General features: G+C 42.5%; 1 protein-coding gene across 1 annotated transcript in view; it reads right to left on the bottom strand.

Annotated features, from left to right (window-relative positions):
- Positions 1 to 3378: 3378 nt before the first annotated feature.
- The window catches only part of LOC111959863 (caveolae-associated protein 2-like), a 38393-nt gene continuing 16572 nt past the window's right edge, over positions 3379 to 25199 (bottom strand). Inside the window, exon 2 of the mRNA XM_023981698.2 lies at positions 3379 to 13433. Coding sequence (XP_023837466.1) covers positions 12567 to 13433 — 867 coding nt within the window. The 3' untranslated portion in view covers positions 3379 to 12566. The remainder of the gene's footprint in view (positions 13434 to 25199) is intronic.

Below are 25199 nucleotides of genomic sequence, written 5' to 3'. Positions count from 1 at the left end.
AACTGAACTGTATGTACATGATAAAGATTTTGGACTGGGAAGCGATTTTTGCCAGAAGTTGACAGGTTTGTTGACATAACATAAAAACTGGTGGACAATGTTGGGAGTGCTGTGTGCTCTCACAGCACAGATGGCACAGAAATATTTATCTGAGCCACAATACCCACTGCACCATAGCTCAGCCTCCTCCAAAACTCTACACACACTGCAGATGGCGTTGGGTGGAGGACATGCCGCCCCCACTGCAGGCAGGTGTAGTAGCTCCCTCAACCGCTTCCAGGCCTCAACATCCGCTGCCTTCCTTTTTCTTATGCTGGTGGAGGAGGTGCATCACTACAGCTGAACACAACTTCTGCTGTAGAGGAAACCGACTCTGTCTCCCAGTACTCCCTAGAGAGTAGTGACAATTGCTACTGAGTGGACTATCCGGGTTAAATTAAAAGTTGAACAGAACAGAGCAACTTTCTCACCGATCCAAGTTGATGTACTATCACGCCTCTAGTCAGGTCTCTGTAAACCAGGTCTCTGTAAACCTCTTTTTCTTTTAAAAGATTGGCATCTGTAAAGAAAAACAAGACAACAACTAAGTTTGATTTATTCTAAATTAAGATATAATATGAATTACATTTAAATTATCTGATACATAGGACACATACTTATCTACTGTATCATAATGCATGACTAGTGGAGTTACTTTTTGCACACATTATTTTCACTGCACTGCACCTGCTCACAGATCACTACACCTGTACATAGCCAATCTGTAAACAGCCCATCCAACTACCTCATCCCCATATTGTATTTATTTATTTATCTTTCTCCTTTGCACTACAGTATCTCTACTTGCACATTCATCTTCTGCACATATACTGTACCATTCCAGTGTTTAATTATTGCTATATGCATTTTAAATGTAGGCATATCATATTAAATGAGTCTTTCTAAGTACCCAATTTGGATATTGGTTCCTGGTTATATGAATGGTGTAAGCATTGGCTAGACAGTTTAAATCCATGCAAGATAGTGTACTATTGCACACTTCGGGAAAAATATGGAGATTTAAGACAGAGACATGAGATGCAGACAAATAAATTAGACTCAGACTAGCCCCGAAAACAGGAAATGACACCATGCCATGGTTCCCAGGATTTAAGCCGAAAAGACAGCTTCTTCTGGTTTTAGTTACAGCACAATACATATGGTAATTACCGCCACCAACGTATACGGGGTGTAATAACAGCCGTAGTTGATGCTTTTTGCCTACTCGGAAATTACGATATGGAACGTTGATTTGAACCTTCTGACCAACTAGTGGGTCAGGCGGCGCCCAACTGTCTGATTCATATCGTATAATTTCTGATGAATGTTCTCGATTATATAAACTGATTGGTTCTGTATGGGGTGGGAAAATAGTCAAATTTTCATCCCATACAGATTTCTAATGTCTAGGTGTAGCCTAGGCTGCTGCAATATTTATGTTGTGAGTTTTTGCTTGTGTCTGTCCGGGGTGATTATGTGTTATCATCTTTGATAAATAAATATCGGAGGAAGGTGGAAAGCCTACTTGAGCTCATGTGAAAAAATGCACTGTGTCAACCTCTCTCTTTAATCTAACTTTTAATGGATGATGCGACGGAAGCTATCAAATCATTCAKAATTGTTTTTGACACCCCAGAAAAGACAGTCGGAAGTTTGATATGTTCAGCAAGTAAAGCATCGTAACGTGCAATTACCTCTGCAAGCTCCTTGTAGTTGCCCTTGTTGGCAGAATTTTCCCTCTTGTTGTGTCCTCTAAAAGCAAATTCTTGCATGCCCAAAAATGCAGTGGTGTTGATAAGCCGCTTGAGAACATCCACGTTTCTTCTTACTTTCTCGTTGTGTTGCTGTCACGTCCTGACCTTAGTTCCTTTTTTATGTCTCTATTTCGGTTTGGTCAGGGCGTGAGTTGGGGTGGGCATTCTATGTTCATTCTATGTTTTGTATTTCTATGTGTTTGGCCTGGTATGGTTCCCAATCAGAGGCAGCTGTCTATCTTTGTCTCTGATTGAGAACCATACTTAGGTAGCCTTTTCCCACCTGGTTTTTGTGGGTAGTTGTTTTCTGTTTTATGTTGTGTTCACCTTTCAGGATTGTTTCGATTTTCGTTGGTTCACTTTTGTTTTTTTGTATTTAGTGTTCAGTTCTAATAAATTATCATGGACACTTACCACGCTGCGTTTTGGTCCGATCTATCCTGTTCATCAGATGAAGAAGATCGTTACAGTTGCGTAGTTTGAATACGCAGACCTTTGTCCTAATCGATGCAGCTTTTCCCCAGAAGCTTGAATCTGATGTGGGCATTTATATGCTCCCTGCTTTTGTTTTACCATTTAGCTGAAAATCGATGTTCTCAAGGTCACTGTACTCACCTTTCGACCAAGGCTCAGACTTTCCAAAAAGCAGGCAAGGCCAGCAATACAGGCGGCCTGATGAAAGGCCCCCTCTTAAACAGCTATACTTTTGATACCAGTTGGTATTGAACACCCTTACCGTTTCCTCCTTCTTCATGAAACTGATCTCAGGCAGAGGTCGACCCTCACTTTTAATTTGCACCTTTTCTGTGTACCCCAGAGAATGGAAGGGGTTCTTCAACAAAAAGTCCACAACATTTTCGTCAGCGTTGGTCATTCTACCATTATGGCGGAGAAAACTGCACACTCGCGCTGGTAGCTAGCTAGCTACTGAAGTTAGCAAGGCACATTTTTATAAATTGCACTAACTGGACTCAAAAATCAAGGTCTCAAATCAAGGTAACAATTTATTTTATACCTTCTCCGTCTCCTGTAATTTGAATGGAATAATATCCCAAAAATGCTCAACTATCACTCTTAATCTCTATCCAACAATGTCACCAAGCTTCTCAACAAATAGAACCTCCATAATGCTCTGTGGCACAATCTCAATACAACACACTAGGTTCATTCTCTGATCCTCATGCTATGATTGGATGGACAACATGTCAGTTCATACTGAAAAAGCTTTGATTGGTTGGAGGACGTCCTCCGGAAGTGGTCATAATTACCATGTATGTCTATGGAAGGGGGTGAGGCCTACGAGCCTCCAATGTTTTGTATTGAAGTCAATGTAGTCAGAGGAGGACTAGCTGTCCTCCGACTACACCACGGTGCTACCCCAGACAGTACTGTTGAAGTTACTGTAGACCATTGCAAAACAGTGTATTTTAATCAATTATCTAAAGACTTTTTTAATGTTTCACTATTTACATTTTTATGAAATTTTACTGAGGAGGATGTTCCTCCCCTTCCCCCTCATAGGGGCCTCCACTGTCAGTAATACATGACTTGGTGTGGCAATTGAAGAAACACAGGTCGACTCCAGCAGTTGTTACAAATCTTTATTTATGTATTGTGATGCTGAACTCGAGCATATCAATTACAAGTAGTGTCTATAGGAAGAAAATACGTTACAGAAAATGYTGCTAAGAGTTTCCTGTCACGGAGAAAGAACTTATTTGGCTTGAGGGATTACAACTGGGTGAAATTATGTGACTAAATAAAGTATAATCTAAAACCAAAATGTTACAGTAACAATACTAGTACTCCATGTATGGGGACTTGATACCTGTGACATTCACCTCTTTCACTGTGAGAGCCAATGTGTGGTGAGCTTTTCTGGCATAAAATGGATGCTGTGCATCACCCAGGTTGGTGTGCTACTGTACACAATGGTGGCAGGTGGGGTGCGTTACTCCCATGCAATGTAAAGCACTATGAAGCTTATTAAAAAGACATTTTAAAAAATTGTGTCTGTTTTTTTTCACACAAGAAACACCTCAAAATCAGTCACATTTGAATCGTAATCTCCACACATATTTAAAGTTTGGCACTTTTTCCAGTACTGTGATATCTATAAGAGGAAACACCATCCATACGTGGACGAGCACATACCATAGATACTGTATTACAGATAGAAGGCTTATCATTTCATTATATAATGTGTAAATATTTCWWACTTCTATATTTCATCATCTAAGACATATGCCTTCTTCCTCCTCCATAGGTTCCATTGTTCAAAGTTCAAACACTTTTCATCAGACAATGAAACACCATGGAATATTTATAGGAAGGCCTTCTTGCTGCGCTTTCCCGCTAAAGCGGTGTTGAGAAAATTAGAATTTTCGTTACAGGCATTGGATTCTTTCTCTGTTTACCAGACCTCCGTAATGACCAACAGCACTTCCCTTGCGTAGTTTTTACATGACAACAAATAAGTTGGAGATATACTGGGGCAATGTAGGGTTCAACTTCAGGATCAAAAGTGTGTGACGACCCTCCCACTCTGTCTGCCGTATTCTCTCTTTGTTCTTGTTTCCTTATTAGGATGCCGGTGGGCGGAGTTGGGAGGGTCGTCAGCTACATGGGAAACACCTGGGCCCGCTATGTCATAGGATAAATACACCACTTCCCCATTCATGGAAGAGACTCTCTCCATGCAGACACCTTTACAGATTTTGTTGTGTATCTTGGTGGTTTTTTGGTTGTTTGCTTTAGCACCTTTCAACGCCCTGCATTATCTCATGCATGCAAATCACTCACTTACACTACTGATTACTGATTACACACACCATTGTATATTGTACTTAGTTAATAAATGTATTTTGTTATTCCTTATCTCCACGTTGTCTCCCTTTTGTTACGGGCTTTGAGCTGGTTCGTGACAAGTGGTATTTCATGTGTTTACCTGGGATGTGAACCCGGGACATATTTCTGTCTTGAAAATGTGACAAATGTTGGCCCTGGTTGCAATGCCATGATATTTTACACTTTAAGTGTTGCTTGTGGTAAAAAATGAAAGGTCATGCATGTGCGCTCTGGTGACCAGCAAGAAGTTACATTATGCTGGCTTGCAAAGTGATGTTTAATTCCTATTGGAATCCAGCCAGAGTGGATTCAGAATGACTGCCAGTGTCAGAAAGATAAACAAAATTTGACTAAACTCAAACAACCATTTCAGTCACGGGTGCAATAAGTCCAACTAACAGATTGGATTAGTTTAGTTATTTATCTTTGTGTAGCATAACATAAATTAATGTATTACTTAACCAATCAATGTACATGCAACAACACAGATATTGAAAACAACTATTCTTAAAATCTAACTGCAATGCTGGGAAATATGATACTGATGGTTGTGGTTTTGCAGACCAGTAAAATGATGATTACTTTGGTGTCAACCTCACTTGGGWTTTGAACTCACAACCTCTCAGTTGCCAGCAACCTGAATTTCCTGCTACAATACTGGAGCTGTTAATGTGACTATGGTTGTGGTGGTCATGACATTTTGTCAGACGGTTATTGTCATGCGAAAGACTGCCGGTCTCACAGTAATTGACGTTTAAGTAACAAACATGTTTAGCATCTCCGGGCCTCCACTCATACAAGTTGCTGATGCTCGCCTTTGGAACGTCTACATTTAAAGTCTAATAAATTATTTTAATATGCACCATCACAATAAATATTATTTTTTTAGACAGCTCTGAAGAAACATTATGATATGAAGAAAATGTGTTTCAAAATGTCACAAATTATTGGCTACTGTGCCTGCAGAAAGTATTCACACCCCTTGACTTTCTCCACATTTTGTTGTTACAAAGTGGGATTCAAAAGGATTTAATTGTAAAAAGAAAATTGCCACCGATCTTCACAAAATACTCTAATGGCAACATAGAAGAAACATTTTAACATTTGTAGAAGAAATATATATATTTTTTAAACATTTACAGTGGGGAGAACAAGTATTTGATACACTGATGATTTTGCAGGTTTTCCTACTTACAAAGCATGTAGAGGTCTGTAATTTTTATCATAGGTACACTTCAACTGTGTGAGACGGAATCTAAAACAAAAATCCAGAAAATCTCATTGTATGATTTTTAAGTAATTAATTTGCATTTTATTGCATGACATAAGTATTTGATCACCTACCAACCAGTAAGAATTCCGGCTCTCACAGACCTGTTAGTTTTTCTTTAAGAAGCCCTCCTGTTCTCCACTCATTACCTGTATTAACTGGATTATCTGTATGTGTGGGGTACAGAGATGAGGTAGTCATTCAAAAATCATCATAAACACTATTATTGCACACAGAGTCAGTCCATGCAACTTATGTTACTGAAGCAAATTTTTACTCCTGAACGTATTTAGGATTGCCATAACGAAGGGGTTGAACACTTATTGACTCAAGACATTACAGCTTTACATTTTTTATTAATTAGTAAAAATGTCTAAACATAATTCCACCTTGACAGTATGGGGTATTTTCTGTAGGCCAGTCCCCCCAAAAATCTAATTTGACTCTATTTTAAATTCAGACAAACAAAACAAAATTTGGAAAAAGTCAAGGGGTGTGAATATTTTCTCAAGGCACTGTAACTCTGTAAGCCACCCTGCACTATCAATGAACCAACAGTATCGCCTAGGCCTATATGTTCTCTCCCCGACTATCCCCGATGTTTAGAAAGTTTGGAGCGTAGCATGAGGTAACCAGTCTTCATATTCAGTATGCATATTAATACAGTCCACACTCAAAAGCAATTACTAGAATATGTTTCATTTCGGGGTATCGGCTAGACCAATTATGTACATATTTATGTATTTCTGCCGTGCTTAATGTGCGGTAGGCTATGTATTCTATAATGGCACAATCATTATTTTAACTCAGAGTTTTTTTCGGGCTTGGGCTCATATTTAGGCCAAGCCTTTGCATAAGCTCTAATATGCATATGGATGTTTTGAATTAATCATCACCTTAGAAAGTGCTGTACATTTCGTTTTTAGGCTTTGAAACAACATCCACAATGACCATGTTTTCCATTAAGTTTCAACCTGTTGAACTTCTTTCTTCAGACAGATTAATCACAGTGAGGTGAGTTCTGAATGCATGATACTGTTTTGATGATCAGTGTTTGATGTGATTTTCGATTGGATTTTAATTGATGTCAGAGTGGTTAGCGGGACAATAGTAACAGGCCATTAGTGACTTGATGGACAGACATTAGCAAGTTGGGTACTACCATAAGAGATTACCGTGACTCGGTCACGTGGAGTTTTAATGCGGCCATGTGGTGGCAATATGGTCACCATAACAGCACTAGGTGTGACAGTGTTAAAAGATTAGAACCACTAGGCATTGTAATTTGTCCCTATGGGGGAACTGTTTTGTGTGTAATGTGAAAGGGTTTGATTTGTTCCTGTAGGTAGGGGAACCATTTTGAGTTACGTTTAGAATCCTCTTATGAAGAACCCTCTGGTTAGAAGGTAGAAGCAATGACATGTTTTAGAGTTATACTTATAGGATACTTCAGATGTGCTTATGGCATACACTGTTAAAAATGACTTGTTATTTGATAGTAAGTTACCAGCTACTGAGTTACAGCTTAATGGTGTTATTGTTAAATTGTTGTTTACCTTTCATGGCACTTTGAAATATAGATGGGGCAATGTGCTGAGGTGGGCTCATTAACATATTTGGGGGCATGGTCTAAAATATGTTACATTTTGTGTGTGTTGAACCAGTTTAAGTGTTGAACCAGTTTAAGGGGTTTTATTGTTAAGTTAATTAAGTTAGAGCAACTGATTTGTCTATGGCAAGTGGTACAATTTTTGGTAAGAGCTTGTGACAATCAAGAGCTGTTTAAAGGTTACTGTGCATTTTTCTGTAAGTTAATGGAAGGTGGCCACTGGGAAGTTCCTGTTTAAATGTCAATAACTTACTGTCAGCTTGCTGCATGTAGTATTTGTAGAATTCACAGAAACTTACTTTGGCTGATTTCTGTCACACTCACTGACCTGATGGTGTGGCAGGAAGGTCAGTTTGCTGCCAACCAAGATGTTGATGCCAGGTGAGGCTGGGTCCCAAGTGTGCTCATGCCAAAAACTACATATTAGTTGTCACCTAATGTCATAAGCGTTCTTGTTATCAGTTCCTTGAAGTTACAGTGAGCTACTGGTACCTAGTTGCAAATATGTTACTGTGCATTTTACAATAACTAACTGGAAGCTTAACTGGCAGTATGTTCCTAGCAGTTGCTGTGAATTTTACAATAACTGACAGCTGTTTGCCAAATCAGCGGCACAAAATTCAGTAACATCCATATAACTAACTTCCATTAATTTACTGTCAAATACAAAGTACATTTTTAACAGTACAGCTCTTATTTAATGTCACATGCTCTTACAACAACTGCAAAACTGACCATGTTAAAAGAGGTATTCAACCTTTGACGACAACCATCATGGTTGGCACAAAAACACATATATTAGACCATGCCCCCAAATATGCAAAATTATTTTACATTTATTTAACTTGGCAAGTCAGTTAAGAACAAATTCTAATTTTCAATGACAGCCTAGGAACAGTGAACTGCCTTGTTCAGGGGTAGAATGACAGATTTTTACCTTGTCAGCTTGGGGATTTGATCTTGCTCTAACCACTAGGCTACCTGCCACCCCAGACCACCGGTAYKTTTCAGAGATGAGGTAGTCATTCATAAATCATGTTAAACACAGAGTGAGTCCATGGAACATACTATGTGACTTGTTAAGCAAATCTTTACTCCTGAACTTATTTTGGCTTGCCATAACAAAGGGGTTGATTACTTATTGACTTAAAACATTTCAGCTTTTCATTTTTTATGAATTTGTAAACATTTTGAAAAACATAATTCCACTTTGACATTATGGTACATTGTGTTAGGCCAGTCACAAAATAAATCACAATGTAATCCATTTCAAATTCAGGCTATACAAAATGGAGAAAAGGTCAAGGGGTGTGAATACTTTCTGAATGCACATGTTCTTGGTAACAAAGATGTACCTGGTGGCACTGCTGAAACATTCCGCCTAAAGGCTTGTGAGTTCAAATCCCCAAAGCATTTATGCACACATTACATCAAGTGTCCCTGAGTACTGATATTTTCACATTGGTGCTGTCAGATAATTATACAATTATTGACTTGATTCTGAGCAACCTCTAGCAGTGAGCAGAACTGTGTTCTTGCCATTAGATCTGTGGCCAAGCTCTGTCATGCACATAGAGCTGGTGGTGTAGCAGGAAGTTCAGGTCATTAGCAACAAAGAGTTTGAGTTCAAATCCCAAGTGAGGTATAGTCTTAGGTAACCAGCAGCATGCTGTCTTTTTACAGCAATAACACCTCCATTCAGCTGTAAAAATTCAGTAACTTGTTGTTTACCTTCCTTTCACTGCAATCAGTAGCCTATATTGTACCATGCAGTTAAAGGAACTTTGCAACAGTGTAGCATTTCATGGCATAAAGGGAAAACACCGTGGAGAGGGAATTCTTAATATGAAAAATAAAATTACCCTCAGCCCTGGCAAATAACCTTTTTTTCTTCTTCTTTGGAGTATATTCTGGTCCAGCATGGTCTAGCTGGACAAGCTGGTCTGCTAAACTACGCTCCTCATTATCATATTTCCCAGCATGCTATATTGCAGTTTGATTTTCTAGAATAGTTTCTTTCAATATCTGTGTTTTTGCATGTACATTGGTTGTTTTAATTAATCAATTCATTTTATCTTATGCTACACAAAGATACATAACATACAGACTAACCCAATATCTTAGTTGAACTTATTTCACCCGTTACTGCTCCAGTTTAGGTGGTGAACATTATTTTGTAGTAAGGGTCACATGGAGAAAACGGGATCTTTCTGAAATGAATATGGACAGTCCTACCTTCATCAGTTACATTTCAATTAAACACTCCCTGAATGCTTGAAAAAAAAGTGACTCTCCCTTATACCCCAAATAATAATAATTAAAACAAAGTGGATAGCGGAGACCATGTCTATACCATTTATCCTCACATCTTGGACAGACCAGAGCCTTCTAGAAACATTTTTAGAAAGTGTTCTTCTTCYTGTAAGCATTACATGGCAATGCAGGAATTTTGATAGCGCACAGGGCTGCTGGCCAGAAGGTTGTGGGTTCACAGACCACCGTGGATGAGAGTAGGGGTGGAAAGATCTCCTTTATAGTCAAAGCATTGCATGAATCTATCATTGTATTTGCAGGTCTGAGAAAAAATAGCCCTTGTTTCCCTAAAAGTTGTCTGGGTTTAAACATTTATTGTACAGAAAGTGAATCGCTTAATCAATTGATAGTGAGAGAATTAGATTACTTCCCAAGCAAAGTATATTTCTGGGGTCCTCGGCTATAGAAGGTTGTGTCTCAGCCTCTGAATGTCAAAGAAACGAAACAATGCATACTGTAAAGCATCAAGGACCAAAGCGCTCTAATATATCACGTTATATAATCGGATCAGTTTTAAAATCTTAAACTAACGTAAGACGTAAGCTTGTGCATTTTGCCATTTTCTTTCTTAAAAAGTAGGGCTATGGCATACCCTCATACCCCCTCAATTCGAGTCTTGGTTTTAACCTAACAGCCCTTCACTGAGATGGAATTGACAAATATATCTATATAGCAGCCTATTGCCTAATTTAATCTGCCAAACAGGTAGGCCTACCTATTATTTCTTAAATATGAATAAATAGGCTCCAACACAAAGCCCTCTTGTTAGTAAAGTTWAATTAATTATGCCTACTCAAATTTGCCTACTTTCAGCACCATGAGCTGTCAATTTCCAATTGATTGTGCCACGGCTGCTGTTTCAAGTTTCAGTCACCACAATGTAAGTTACTCGAATCTGGCTGATTGTGAAGCCAATAACTCTGATCAATACGCTTTCAGAATGGAAAAGTAACATTGTTTTTAATAAAATAAATTATAGTAGTAGCAAGCAATCAAAGTTGACCTCCGGTCCTCGTCATCTTTGCGCTCTCCTTCTCAAACTGAACAGAATAAAGGCTTTAGGATAGTCCGCACGCAAGAGTGCATTCTTGGATTAGGCCTAATCAAAAATCATTTTTAGAAAAAGCCTTTGACTCTCCTCCTGAACTGCCACCATAGGCCTACACAGCACAGCCATTGGTTAAGTTTGTGCCATTCTTTAGTTTTTTATCTTATGTTTGTTGTGTAGGAAATATTTCACCTATATTTTAATAATTTTTTATTCGTTTTTTTCCTGTATAGCACATTGCGTTGCATTCCATGTCTGAAATATGGTGTATAAATAAAGCTTGCTTTGATGTTTTGAGGGCAAAACCCTGGCAGTCATTCTGAATGCAAATCGTGGGTGAATAAACATTCCAAATGTTGGATATCCTCGTTCAGGCTGGATTCCATTAGGAATTAGACATCACTTTGCAAAGCCAGCATAACGTAACTTGATGCGGGTTTTGCGGGTGGCCACCATATGCTGGAATGCTGGTGACCAGTGTCCAAACAATGAAGGCTTGTCACCAGCCTATGCTGGTCTATGCTGTTTTTTTCCCAACAGGGCTTCCAAAACAGGAATTCCTCACTCCAGGATGGCAATTACCCACAACAGCCTGTGTAAGTTTGAAGAATTCCGTGCGTGTATGAGTGTGTGTGTGATTGTCTTTGTGGGTGCCTCAGTAAATGTGTGCTAGTTAATCAAGTGTTTGTGTGCATGTGTGTTTCAACCATATAGGAATGTGTCAACATTGTTTATGTGAGTGCTATGCTAACATTAGGTGCACCGAATGCACACGTAATCAGCTCCAACATGACCATTTTGACAGTATATTTATGAAAGTCAGGTGACAGTACTCAAACATGATTCTATATAAGTCGTTATGCCTACTGATATTTCACTCCTTAAACCACTTACCACTTTCAAGCTGTGTTTTTTGTCATGAGAGCTCTGATGAGTATATATATTATGGCAAATAAATGAACTAAGGTAGGGATGGCATGAAATTGCCTTAATGCTATGGCTCCATTTTTACCCTGCACTCAGGTTGTATGGTTATATCCAGACCTGGGTCAAATGCATATGTCACAAACCTCAGCCTTACACCAACCTTGCGTTAGAAACATAGTTACCGCCCCATACCAATGCCCAGACAACCTGGCAATGGGCTACCCTTCCCAAGCTGTGGGCTTTACCCTCTTTGCCAAATATTTACCGGCATTCAAGCGAGGCAGGAGAACAAAGAGACTATCCGTCAGACAGAGAGGCCCATGCGAAGACAGATCAACAGCGAGAGAGAGTTGGCTCAGCATCCTGGAGATGTGCTGTTCAGAAGCCCAGGTTCCAGTTGGGAAGGTGAGTTATAGTCCCTTGGCTTGCTGGTTCTTGTCCTAAGGTAGCCCCAAAGAAGGGTAGGTAGCTAAACACACCAGGCAGGAGCAACTGATGCAGGATATCTTGATCACTCTTGATAAATCAGGATCTCTGAAATGGAAGCTTGTTGATCTGGGATCTCCTGGATCAATCGTACATGCAGGGCTGGAGGCATTGGAGGGCCAGGGATGCTTAGGGGCTCCGTATCGTTAGCACTGGAGCTTGAGATTTTTCAGAAATTGGTAGGCTGGAAAGATGGAGGGATGACTACAGTGTTGGCATGTTAACATAAAATGGCCAGGGAATGTGCAGAAGCAAAAGATGAGAGGGATGAGATTATGAGGCTTGCTCCACAGCAGGTATGGGGGCCTTTACCTCCACCGGGCTTTCCTGCTCCTCTACCTCATCATAAACCTCTTCCTCCTCCCCCATATCGTCATCATGCTCCGGGAGAGCAAGTCCCAGTGGACGATCGATGGTCAGGTCACACTCAAGGCTCCCCGCTTCTCCATTGATGGTCAAATCGGCCTGCACGCTCCCAGGGGTAGAAGGACTAGCTAGCTCCTCTCCCCCCTCCACACCCAGCCCTTCCTGGGAGTACACCTCCGCCAGGGGTAGATCCCCATCCATGCTACCCAGGGGAGGGATCTCCACGTGGGCTTGCCCGCTAGGCGAGCCTCCGGGCTGTGTCGAAGCCTCCCCTTCGCCTCGCAACTTCTTCACATTGAACGTCATGGGCGACACCTTGAAAGAAGAGCTCTTGGCGGTGGGACTCTTAGGGTGGTTTGGTGTAAAGCTTTTCTTGATCTTCTCACGGCTCGCGGGCGGCACGATCTTGGTGCTGATCTTGGTCATCTTCTTCTCGATGCTCTGGCGCGAGAAGGCCTTCTTCAGGCTGTCCACCTTCTTCAGGCTGGAGCGCTTCAGCCGGTCGGCTCTGGATCTCTCGAAGGAGGGCAGGGCCGCTTCTAGGCCCAGCTCTGCCTCTCCCTCCAGGGCTTCATCATCCTCGTGGAGACCCCCGGTGTCATTGTCGGAGGAGTACAGGCTGATGTTATGGAGACCCTCCTCCTGAGAGTGGTTGGCATCTATGCCGGTGACGGACGGGGCAGGTGCCGCAGGGGCGTCGTCCTCAAGCTGGCTGGCCTGGCAGGTCTTGGGGGAGTCCTTGATGAACATGCTGGAGGGGATCTCGTTGTCTTCCTGGAGAACAGAGGGGAGAGGACGGTGTTAGGATTAGGAAGGTGGTCATGTGAAGTTATGGGATGATCACTTGAAACAAGCCTCAGGTCATTAATTTATTAATCAAGCGGATGAACACAAAGCCATGCACACTATAATTGTATATGGTTATCATATAAGCATCAGAATTAAACATACCGATAACTGCCAAAATAAAGGAAACAGAACATTGTGTCTTAATAGGACATTGGGCCACCACGAGCCACCGGAACAGCTTCAATGCGCCTTGGCATAGATTCTGCAAGTATCTGGAAATCTATTGGAGTTATGCGACACCCGTCTTCCACAATTTTGTGTTTTTTTGATGGTGGTGGAAAAAGCTGTCTCAGGCGTCACTCTCGAATCTCCCATAAGTATTCATTGCATTGAGATCTTGTGACTGAGACACACACACTCACACTCAAACACATTAAACCCCTTATGCTCCTTTGAGACCCCTCTTTCAAAGTCACTGAGATATCTTCGCTTCTAACCATGGTAGCCAAAATAATGGGTAAAACTGGGAATTTTATATATATATATATATATATATATATATATATATGACCCTAAGCATGATAATTGTGTAAGTCGCTCTGGATAAGAGCGTCTGCTAAATGACTTAAATGTAAATGTAACTCAGGAACCACACCTGTGTGGAAGCAACTGCTTTCCATATACTTTGTATCCCTCATTTACTCAAGGTGTTTTCTTTATTTTGGCAGTTACCTGTATGTAGATACTGTATATCAAAAGCAGATACAACTTAGTTGGACTAGCTAGTTGGATCTTAGCCTTGCATGTGCACTGCTACAGGACAGTGCCTTCAGAAACTATTCATACCTCTTGACTTATTCTATATTTTGTTGTTACAGCCTGAATTCAAAATTGATTTGTCCCCCTCTACACACAATACCCCATAATGAAAAAGTGAAAATATGTTTTAGAACTCTTTGCAAATTTATTGCAAATTAATTACAGAAATATCTTATTTACATAAAGTACCAGTCAAAAAAGGGTTTTTCTTTATTTGTACTTTTCTACATTGTAGAATAATAGTGAAGACATCCAAATAACACATATGGAATCATGTAGTAACCAAAAAAGTGTTAAACAAATCAAAATGTATTTTATATTTGAGATTCTTCAAAGTAGCCACCCTTTGCCTTGATGACAGCTTTGCACTCTTGGCATTCTCTCAACCAGCTTCATGAGGTAGTCTGCCCATTTTTTCAATTTGGAAATGTTAAATTAATGTAGGAAAGTATAACACATTAGATCTGGTAAAAGATAATACCATGCGTTTTCTTTTGTATTTTTTTTGTACCATCTTTGAAATGCAAGAGAAAGGCCATAATGTATTATTCCAGCCGAGGGGTAATTTCAATTTTGGCCACTAGATGGCAGCAGTGCATGTGCAAAGTTTTAGACTGATCCAATGAACCATTGTATTTCTGTAAAACTGTTTGTATCAAGACACCCCTAAATGTGCCTAATTGGTTTATTAATACATTTTCAAGATCATAACTGTGCACTCTCATCAAACAATAACATGGTATTCTTTCACCGTAATAGCTACTGTAAATTGGACAGTGCGGTTAGATTAACAAGAATTTAAGCTTTCTGCCAATATCAGATATGTCTATGTCTTGGGAAATGTTATTTTTACTTACAACCTCATGCTAATCACATTAGCTTATGCTAGCTCAATTGTCCCGCGGGGGACCCACCAATGCTGTAGAGGTTTTCAACAGGTGTGCCTTGTTATAAGTTTAATATGTGGAATTTATTTCCTTCTAAATGCATTTGAGTCAATCAGTTGTGTTGTGACAAGGTAAGAGTGGTATACAGAAGATAGCCCTATTTGGTAAAAGACCAAGTGGCAAGAACAGCTCAAAAAAGCAAAGAGAAACGACAGTCCATCATTTCTTGAAGATATGGTCAGTCAATGCGAAAAATTTCAAGAACTTTGAACATTTCTTCAAGTGCAGTCGCAAAAACCTCTGCTGCAGAGGATAAGTTCAGAGTTACCAGCTTCAGAGTTCAAGTAACGACACACCTCAACATCAACTGTTCAGAGGAGACTGTGTGAATCAGGCCTCATGGTCGAATTACTGCAAAGACCCCACTACTAAAGAACACCAATAAGAAGAAGAGACTTGCTTGGGCCAAGAAACACGAGCAATGGACATTAGACCGGTGAAAATCTGTTCTTTGGTCTGATGTCCAAATTTGAGATTTTTGGTTCCAATCGGCGTGCCTTTGTGAGACACAGACTAGGTGAATGGATGATCTCCGCATGTGTGGTTCCCACCGTGAATCATAGAGGGGGTGTGATGGTGTGGGGTTGCTTTGCTGGTGACAGTGATTTATATAGAATTCAAGGCACACTTTACCAGCAAGGCTACCACAGCATTCTACAGCGATACACCATCCCATCTGGTTTGCGTTTAGTGCGACTATCATTTGTTTTTCAACAGGACAATGACCCAACACACCTCCAGGCTGTGTAAGGGCTGTTTGACCAAGAAGGAGAGTGATGGAGTGCTGCATCAGATAACCTGGCCTCCACAATCACCCGACCGCAACTCAATTGAGATGGTTTGGGATGAGTTGGACCGCGGAGTGAAGGAAAAGCATCCAACAAGTGCCCAGCATATGTGGGAACTCCTTTAAGACTGTTGGAAAAGCATTCCAGGTGAAGCTGGTTGAGAAAATGCTAAGAGTGTGCAAAGCTGTCATCAAGGAAATGGGTGGCTACTTTGAAGAATCTCAAATATAAAATGTATTTTGATTTGTTTAACACTTTTTGGTTACTACATTTTCCATACGTGCTATTTCATAGTTTTGATGTCTTCACTATTATTCTACAATGTAGAAAATAGTAAAAAACAAAGAAACCCTTGAATAAGTAGGTGTGTCCAAACTTTTGACTGGTACTGTAAGTATTCACAATACATGTTAAAAATCCCCTTTATCAGTGATTACAGCTGTGGTTCTTTCTGGGTAAGTTTCTAAGAGATATTCACACCTGGATTGTACAATATTTGCACATGATTCTTTTAACGTCTTCAAGCTCTCAAGTTGGTTGTTGATCATTGCTAGACAGACATTTTAAAGTCTTGCCATAGATTTAAGTCAAAATTGTAACTAGGACACTCTGGAACAATCAATGTCAGTGTATATTTGGCCTTGTGTTTTAGGTTAGTGTCTTGCTGAAAGGTGCATTTGTCTCACAGTGTCTGTTGAAAAGCAGAACAAAACAGGTTTTCCTCTAGGATTATGCTTAGCTCTGTTAGTTTCCTTTTATCCCCACAAACTATCCTTAGACAAGCATACCCATAACATGATGCAGACACCACCATGCTTGAAAATATGAGTAATGTGTTGTGCTGGATTCGCCCCAAACATAACACTTTGTATTCAGGACAAAGTTAAATTCTTTGCCATTTATTTTTTGCAGTTTTACTTTAGTGCCTTATTGCAAACAGGATACATGTTTTGGAATATTTGTATTTTGTACAGGCTTTCTTCTTTTCACTCTGTCATTTAGTTAGTATTGGAGTAACTACAATGTTGTTGATCCATCGTCAGTTTTCTCCTATCACAGCCATTAAATTATGTAACAGTTTTAAAGTCACCTTTGGCCTGGTGAAATCCCTGAGCAGTTTCCTTCCTCTCCGGCAACTGAGTTTTGAAGGACATCTGTATTTTTTTATGACTGGTGTGTTGATACACCATCCAAAGTGTAATGAATAACTTTACCATGCTCAAAGGGATATTCAATGTCTTTTTTACCCATCTACCAATAGGTGCCCTTCTTTGCGATACATTGGATAACCTCCCTGGTCTTTGTGGTTGAATCTGTTTGAAATTCACTGCTCGACTGTGGGGTACAGGGATGAGGTAGTCATTCAAAATCATGGTAAACACTATTTATTATAGCACACAGAGTGAGTGCACATTTTTACTTCTTAACTTATTTAGGCTTGCCATAACAAAGGGGTTGAATACTTATTGACTCAAGACACTTAATCTAATCACGAATATGATCCACACAAATATTCAATAAAATAAAATGTTATTGGTTGCGTACACAGGTACAGCGAAATGCTTATGAGTCTAGCTCCAAAAGTGTAGTAATGCCAAACAATACAATACACACGAATCCCCCAAAAATGTAAAGAAAGACATCAATAAATATCATAATGAGCAATGTCAGAGTCTGGAATATAAATATCAACTTCACAGTACATAAATTTGCCTCTGTATGCTTTGGCAGCCATAAACGGATGTCATGGTTCAAGTGTTTAATAAATCCCCAAATGACAGTTGGTGGTTTGTAATTTCAGAGCAGTAGTTATTCAACAGTACCAGTTACAGGTACCAGCCACAACACCCTATAGTTCACAATCTACAGAACTGTGTGTGTGCGCGAGCGTGTGTGGGCCTCTCCACTGACTGTGAAAAAACGAAAACCCTTCCTTATGGGCTTCTCGCCACCCGCACTCCCACACACAGCACTCCTTCACACACACCACGGATATTTAGACAGAGTAAGCCCCTATTCAGTTAGACTAAAATAGTATTCTATTGTTGCTGAAAAAAGTTTGGATTCTTGCACTCGACAAAACAGTGCAAATACACACAACGCCCTGGTCAAACAAACCAATCCAAATCAGATCAATCAAAAAACATGTCTGGATATGAAATTAAAAGAAACTTGTCTTCATGTTGATACAAACATGTATTTTTCATACAAACGATCTCCTTAAAAATGCACTCGGGGCATAACATGAACTTCTACGTAAATCATGCGTTGATGTAAACGTGGATTTACTCAAAAGTTTGAGTAATATATCTCAAGTCAGGATTCAGTAAATCACCCAGAGTGGAAAGTGTGTTTGTGTGCATGTGTGTGAAACTAGGCGTTTTTGTGCCCTCCGGAATCTTACACAGCATGGAAGAATGCTGGAAGCTAGAGGAAGGATGCCACACATTGCTTTTAGGACCATATCATGTGTCAACAGGCTGTCATTAGTGCAAAGTTAGGGACTGGACCAACCAGAAGGACAGGAAGAGCCCCTCCCACCCTGTCCATCACTAACTCACCACCAATTGCATGCCCTCCCCGGAAAGAACACCAATCAGTCACCCTTAAAAGTCAGACCAGTCAACCAATAGCACGTTTTTCATAAATTCGAATTATTCTTGATAGTCTAAAGGCCTCTCTTTTTTCGAGTTGGTGACTGTGACACATGAATAATGTATATTTTAAGCGTAATACGTTACAGAAAACACAAGTATGTTAATGTACCATGTTACTTGTGGGGGAAAAAACCTGGGTCGTACATTAGGGCATGCAACTTAAAATACTTTCAAACGCTGGGCGACAAGAAAAAACAAAACGAGTCCAGGTATTCACTCCCTGTTTCAGTCCGTTCACGTCCATTTGGTGCCTAATTAAGGTCTATTGACCAAAACATTGCTTTGACATCCATTAAACACATTGTGGAGCATGCAGGAATGCCAGTGTGCTGGAGTTMATTTTTTGTCAAACATTGAGATTCAATGCACCTGGATCTCTATATAAGGTGTGTGAACAACTCTTTTGATTTTATTTACTTTTGTGGTGGAAAAGTTTGCACAAATGGTGTAGGTCTAGTGCTCAGAAGATAACACATGAAATGATCATGTAACACTTATTTGCAATGTGGTCCTGAACAGTGCATCATATCAGACATACCTCATAACAAAGCAACCAATAATCAATCATAGCAAATCAATCAATCATAGCAAACCAATAAACAAAATAAAAAATGAATCATACATTACCGGCCCTAACAAAATATTTGAAACTCTAATCCACGGCGAGAAGCCGAAWGAAATACCATAGATACTCCTGATTGTTTTACTAACCTGTAGATACCAGATACCCAGGACCTTATCTAAGCCACGCACTGCATGATTCACAGCTCAGGTGGAATCAGGCRGATGCCAAGCATGTGCAGCTTCCAGTGACGGTGGAGGTAAATCTGTCATCAGTGTTCTGTTCTCTTGCGTTCATCATCAAGACTAAGAAAGCTTTTCATTTAAAGGCCTCGGCTTAGAGGAAGTGCTGCACGGATTCACAGTTTCATGCTTTATTGTGGTATCCTTGATGATATTTTAAATTGTATGTGGAGGCCTCTTTGGCTGAAACGCTCTTATGTATGTTTAAAAAATTGTCTAATAAACGAATCAATCCATCCCCGCGGTATACAATAGAACAGCACTGTTCATTTAGAGGAGTCAGATTGAGGCAATGCTGCTCAGATTCCCTAATCTGTACGTCATATGGATAGGCTCATGTTATCAAAGCCTCCATTGACATGGCAAACCATGTGCTTGTTGATGTTAGACGACTCTGCTTTGAGGCAATGCTTCTCACATCCACTAATGTGTATTTAATATCGATTAGGTCAATTAACATTGACAGGATTCTCAGGCTTTCCAGGAGCATTAACCTTATCGAAATTGTTCTGTGTAAAACAAATCGGATTGGTTCTTGTGAAACGGTCAACTTTGTTTGAAAAATATCAAGGAACCAGTTTTATAACATAAAAGGCTAATGTGTGTGTAAACGCCATTGTAAATGTGTGCTTCATGCTCAAAGGGTATGCCTTGAACAAGCAGTAGGAACTGACAGTGTTGTGATCTGTCTGGAAGCCGGGGTGGGATAGAGACAAACTCTTTAGGGCCTCCCGAGTGGCGCAGCGGTCTAAGGCACTGCTTCGCAGTGCTAGAGGTGTCACTACAGACAGGAGTCCCGTAGGGTGGTGCACAATTGGCCCAGCATCGTCCGGGTTAGGGGAGGGTTTGGGGGGGGGGGTGGCTTTACTTGGCTCATCGCGCTCCAACAACTCGTGGCACACCGGGCCCCTGCCGACTGACTTCGGTCATCAGTTGAATGGTGTTTCCTCCAACACATTGGTGCAGCTGGCCTCTGTGGTTTGGCGGGTCATGTTTCGGAGGACGCATGACTCGACCTTCGCCTCTTCCGAGCTTGTTGGGTAGTTGCAGCGATGAGACAAGATCATAATTGAAAAAGGGGGTAAAAWWTKTTTTTTAAAGTTATTCATCACATTAATGTCAAATCCTCTAACACACTCATAGCCAAATCTACTGTAGGATTCACATGAGCAAAGGACTAGGTATGAGAACAGAATCAGAATATAATTCCAGAATATCTACATGATTTTATTTATTTTATTATTGTAGTGTTGTGCATCTTCAGGATGCCCAGCCCCTCTACATGTTTACATGTTGGTAAATCCGGTGCACAGCTTTATATTCATGACTCACTTTGTGCCAATTCCCACTTGTAATGTCATAGTGTTTTGAAAGGCTCTGCATTTTTGGAGGGGGACATGTAACCCCTTTTCTATATGCTGAAGAAATGTTGTATATGCTCTTTATGCCCAGTAGATGGACATGGGCAATCATGACTTTCCTGTGGCCTTGGCGATACCTGTATAGGAGTTGCCATCATTGAGCAAGAAGAACATTCGGTAAAATGTGTATAAATGTAAATAATATTCACAGACAATGTTGTTTTCTTGGAACTTTATAAAAATGTTTTTAAAAAGTGTACTTTTGAACAATACATACATTTGCACAAACGTCAACATGGTTTGTTCAGAAGACACAGAGACTTCTATAACAACTTTAATATACCATATGAAAATGATTTATACACATTTTTAAAAGCAAGTCTTATGATTTTGAACAGAGTAAGAGGAGCAGACTTCTGGGCGTGGTAGGACAGAGTCAGGGCATAATGCACAGACAAGGGCAAGGTAGGGTGCGAATACAGTGGAAGTGCCAGTTAACCTAGTTATCCACATGTGTGGGGGGGTGGGGCAAGGGAGCTAACCGAGGCATGTAGAGCGAGCAAAACAGTGAGAGCTATCCTAAACAACAGTATACAAGGCATATTGACATTAGAGGGAGGCATAAAGCAATCACAGGTGTTGATTGGGAGGGCTAAGACAACGAGTAAACAGCTAAGACAACAACAATGGGTAAATGGCGATGAACGGGAAGAGGGGGTCAGTTAGCTACACACATGACCTGAGTTCGAGGCTGGGGACGACAGATAAAAAAAATGAAGTACCATGTTAATTAACAGTCCAGTAGGCATCAGCTGTGTAGCCGAGTGATCATGGGGTCCAATAAGCAGCAAAGGACGAAACAGGGAACCACTCGGTAGTCGTCACTACACTAGGCGAGCGGGAGACACGGTGCTCAGAGCGTTAGCGGGCCGGGGCTAGTAGCTGGGTCCTCACCGACATCAACGACGCAGAGGCCGGTTGAGAGCACATCGGCCGAAATACGTCAGCAGATCAGTCGTGATGGATCGGAGGGGCTCCGTGTCGACAAAGGGTCCAGGCCAATTGGCAAGAGGGATTGTAGTTGGTGTACTTCGTTTGCTAGCCGGGGGAATGGGACTAGCGCGAGGCTAACTGGTGCTTGCTTCTGGACAAGGGCAATATCCACTCGGTAGCAGCTAGCTAGCTGTGATGATCCGGTGTAATGGTCCAGAGCTTGCGGCAGGAATCCAGTGATGTAGTGGGGGGGAATAAAAAAATAAAAAGCAGTCCGATATGCTCAGGGCTGATATCGCGCTGTGCAGACTGGCAGATATTATCCGGGCTAAAGTGGCTGGTGTCTGTGCTAAAGGTAAAGAGTGCTAGCAGTGGCTAACAATGACTAAATAGCTAGTAGCTAATTAGCTGGCTAGATTCTGACGGAGGTTCCAGTTATAAGGTCTAAAAAAATTGCAGATCCGTACCACGTTGGGTGAGGCGGGTTTGCAGGAAGATATTTAATTTGAACATGGAAAAAGAGATTGAAATGTATACAGAAAAATGAAAGCTGTGTAACGGTATTCTGCAGCAGAGGTAACTCTGGGTCTTCCATTCCTGTGGCGGTCCTCATGAGAGGAGGAGCAGGGATTGAACCAAAATGCAGCGTCGTGATATGACATGATTTATTAAAGTAAAGACGAAAAACACGAAAACACTTTAACAAACTACAAAACAACAAACGACGTAGACGCACCTGAACATAAGAACTTACATGACACGAAGAACGCATGAAACAGGAACAGACTACATAAACCGAACGAACGAACAAACAAACCGAAACAGTCCCGTGTGGCGTAACATACACAGACACTGACACAGGAGACAACCACCCACAAACAAACAATGTGACACCACCTACCTTAATATGATTCTCAATCAGAGGAGGGCGTTCTGGTCATCCAGTGGTCTCCTGGGCCGGCATACATGGCACCTGCCTTACGCATGGTTTCCCCGGTTCGCCTACATAGCCCGGTGCGGGTTTATCCACCCCCCGCACTGGTCGGGCGACCGGGAGCATTCCAACCAGGTAAGGTTGGGCAGCCTCAATGCTCAAGAGAGCCAGTACGCCTGCACGGTCCGGTATTTCCGGTGCCACCTCCCCGCCCCAGCCTAGTACCAACAGTGCCTACACCACGCACCAGGCTTCCAGTGCGTTTTCAGAGCCCTGTTCCTCCTCCACGCACTTCTGCCTATGGTGCGTGTCTCCAGCCCAGTGCCTCCAGTTCCGGCACCACGCACCAAGCCTCCTGTGCGTCTCCAGAGCCCTGTACGCACTGTTCCTTCTCCCCGCACTCGCCCTGAGTGCGTGCCCTCAGCCGGTACCTCCAGTTCCGGTACCACGCACCAGGCCTAGAGTGCGCCACGAGAGTCCAGTGTGCCCTGTTGTTGTTCCCCGCACTCGCCCTGAGGTGCGTGTCCTTAGCCCGGTACCTCCAGTTCCGGTACCCCGCACCAGGCTATAGTGCGTCTCAGCCGGCCAGAGTCTGCCGTCTGCCCAGCGGCGCCTGAACTGCCCGTCTGCCCAGCGGCGCCTGAACTGCCCGTCTGCCCAGCGGCGCCTGAACTGCCCGTCTGCCCAGCGGCGCCTGAACTGCCCCGTCTGCCCAGCGGCGCCTGAACTGCCCGTCTGCCCAGCGGCGCCTGAACTGCCCGTCTGCCCAGCGGCGCCTGAACTGCCCGTCTGCCATACGCCGTCTGAACTGTCCGTCTGCCATGAGCCTGCAAAGCCGCCCGTCTGCCAGGAGCCTGCAAAGCCGCCCGTCTGCCATGAGCCTACAAGCCGTCCCGCCAGACAGGAGCCGTAGAGCCGTCCGCCAGACAGGAGCCGCTAGAGCCGTCCGCCAGACAGGAGCCGCTAGAGCCTTCCGCCAGACCGATCAGCCAGAGCCTTCCGCAAGACCGGATCACAGCCAGAGCCTTCCGCCAGACCGGATCAGCCAGAGCCTTCCGCCAGACCGGATCAGCCAGAGCCTTCCGCCAGACCGGATCAGCCAGAGCCTTCCGCCAGACCGGATCAGCCAGAGCCTTCCGCCAGACCGGATCAGCCAGAGCCTTCAGCCAGCCATGACCGTCCAGAGCCGTCAGCGAGCCATGACCGTCCAGAGCCGTCAGCGAGCCATGACCGTCCAGAGCCGTCAGCGAGCCATGACCGTCCAGAGCCGTCAGCGAGCCATGACCGTCCAGAGCCGTCAGCGAGCCATGACCGTCCAGAGCCGTCAGCGAGCCATGACCGTCCAGAGCCGTCAGCCAGCCATGACCGTCCAGAGCCGTCAACCAGCCAAGAGCCGTCCAGAGCCGTCAGCGAGCCATGACCGTCCAGACCGTCAGCGAGCAGACCGCCAGGGTCAGCGAGCCATGACCGTCCAGAGCCGTCAGCGAGCCAGACCGTCCAGAGCGGTCAGCGAGCCATGACCGTCCAGAGCCGTCAGCCAGCCATGACCGTCCAGGCCGTCAACAGCCAAGAGCGTCCAGAGCCAGTCAGCCAGGATCTGCCAGTCATTCTGGTGTTGCCCCTCATTCTAGTGTTGCCCCTCATTCTAGTGTTGCCCCTCATTCCGGTGCTGCTCCTTATCCTGGAGTGCCCCTTAATTTAGGTGGGGTTTATTTGGAGGGTGGTCATTGTGGGGAAGCTACAGAAGCGGGGATTGATTATGGTGGGGTGGGAACCACGCCCGGAGCCTAAGCCACCACCGTGGTCAGATGCCCACCCAGACCCTCCCCTAGACTTTTGGTGGTGCGTTCGGAGTACGCACCTTGAGGGGGGGTTATGTCACGTTCCTGACCTATTTTATGTTATTTTTGTATATGTTTAGTTGGTCAGGGCGTGAGTTGGGGTGGGCATTGTATTGTTTGTGTTTAGATCACTGTTAATCAGCCTTATATGGTTCTCATCAGAGACAGGTGGTTTACGTTTTCCTCTGATTGGGAACCATATATAGGCTGGCTGTTCACACTGTTTGTTTTGGTGGTGATTGTCTCCTGTGTTTGTGTCTGCGCACCACACGGGTTGTTTCGGTTGTATTTCGTTTTGATGTAGTCTGTTTCCTGCTGCGTGTGTTCTTCGTGTCGTTATGTAAGTTCCATGTTAGGTTTCGTCTACGTTGTCCGTTTGTTATTTTGTAATATTTCTAAAGTATAGTTCGGTTCTGTGTTCGTCTTTTCAATAAATCTATTATGTCATCACACCTCGCTGCGTATTGGTCCACCGATCCTTCTCTCCTCTCCTCGTCCGAGGAGGAGGAAGACGACATCCGTTACACAGGACGTGAGTTTTGGGTGGGCAGTCTATGTTTTTGTTTCTATGTTGGTTTAATGGGTACCTGATATGGTTCTCAATTGA

This window comes from Salvelinus sp. IW2-2015, linkage group LG36 (assembly GCF_002910315.2).
Source record: "Salvelinus sp. IW2-2015 linkage group LG36, ASM291031v2, whole genome shotgun sequence".
NCBI classification, from domain to species: Eukaryota; Metazoa; Chordata; class Actinopteri; order Salmoniformes; family Salmonidae; genus Salvelinus; species Salvelinus sp. IW2-2015.
This window is presented reverse-complemented; position numbering and strand designations above follow the sequence as displayed.